At 50.6% G+C, this 1,406-nt stretch overlaps 2 protein-coding genes across 2 annotated transcripts; one reads left to right on the forward strand and one right to left on the reverse strand.

Moving 5' to 3' along the window:
* Positions 1–23: 23 nt before the first annotated feature.
* PPTG_25000 (hypothetical protein) lies at positions 24–173 on the reverse strand (the record flags this gene model as incomplete). The annotated part of the gene is made up of 1 exon (XM_008919119.1): positions 24–173. A coding segment is annotated over one exon (150 nt), but the record flags the coding sequence as incomplete, so codon positions are not given.
* A 354-nt stretch (positions 174–527) lies between these two features.
* PPTG_20267 (hypothetical protein) lies at positions 528–1,175 on the forward strand (the record flags this gene model as incomplete). Its single annotated transcript, XM_008919120.1, has 1 exon — positions 528–1,175. The coding sequence occupies one exon, from the start codon at positions 528–530 to the stop codon at positions 1,173–1,175; it is 648 nt and encodes a 215-aa protein (XP_008917368.1).
* Positions 1,176–1,406: the final 231 nt, after the last annotated feature.

Genomic DNA, 1,406 nt, shown 5'->3' on the forward strand with positions numbered 1-1,406 from the left:
ATGAAGTACTCTTGGTAGCTGACCTCGCGAGGTTGCTCCAACAGCTCAGCGTTGAAGTCTGGCAAAGCAAACATGATGCTCCTGACAAGTTGCATGGCTTCCGGGCTGAAGGCATGAAGCGCGTCTTCCACGACGGCACCTTCTTTTTTATCAATTGTTGGCGCGACGCTCATTTTCGCCGCAAAGCCGATTTAAATGCAAGCAGCGTCTTTCCTTTTCGCAACTGTAAGTTCTACTCCTTCCTACACAAAGCCACATGTGGTCCACACAGAGCTGGAAGGATATCCTTCCACCTTATATGTGGTCCACACAGAGCTGGAAGGATGGTCCACACAAAGCTGGAACGATATCCTTCCACCTTATATGTGGTCCACACAAAGCTGGAAGGATATCCTTCCACCTTATATGTGGTCCATACAGAGCTGGAAGGATGGTCCACACAAAGCTGGAACGATATCCTTCCACCTTATATGTGGTCCACACAAAGCTGGAACGATATCCTTAAAAAAAAAAGCCGTTAAAAAAGCATGGGAAGCAAGCGCTCTTGCGCGGACGTGGAGGACGAGAACGAAGCGAAGCGCGCCAAGACCACAGAGCCGGCGACGTACGAAGTCCGATTGGGAGAAGAGATTTACGTTAACGTCGACTTTCTTTACAATTTCCCGACATACAAGACCTACTTCGCGAAGCAATACGGCCGATCTGTCGCAAGCTTTATTAAGAAAGGAAACCTTCAAGTGGTTTGCGTGGCTAAGAAGGACGTTGACAACGGCAAGCTGGCGGTAAAACCGTTGTATGCCCCCAAGTCGGATGTGCATTTAGCGAAGAAGAACGATCGCATCGCTGAGCTGATCAATCTCGCGAAGACCAAATCCTATCCTCTTGCTCCGCCTGTAATCACAGACGATGATCTTGCCTTCTTCGTGGACAAGAGTGGCGAGAGGTACGAGGTGGAAATGCGCGGCAAGCGTACCATGGAGGGCATCTACTTCAGGGTCAGAGACGTGGGTATTGTATTCGGGAGTCCCGGTTGCCAGAAATCATCCAGCGAGATAGGAGTACATACACTGCCGCTATGGACTACGTCACTTTGCAAATTCACACCGCCGGTGGGAATCAGCAGAGTGCCGATCTCCCTGTTCAAGAACATCTCCAGAAGAGTGACATCTCACTAGAAGAACACGACCCATCGACAGTCGAATACCAACGCGCTGCTGGGAAAGATGTCTTTTTCACATTTGCCGGGCTGATGCACGCGCTCCACAACACGCACTCGCCCGTGGCGACCGAGTTTCGCCGCTGGGTTTACAAATACGTCTTTACGCTGGCGTATGGCAATCCCGGCCAGAAGAAGAAAATGGTGTCGACGCTATGTAAGGTCGACAAGCTTTTCCTCGAAGCCTTCA

The sequence above is a fragment of the Phytophthora parasitica genome, assembly GCF_000247585.1.
Source record: "Phytophthora parasitica INRA-310 unplaced genomic scaffold supercont2.513, whole genome shotgun sequence".
Lineage (NCBI taxonomy): Eukaryota > Oomycota > Peronosporomycetes > Peronosporales > Peronosporaceae > Phytophthora > Phytophthora nicotianae.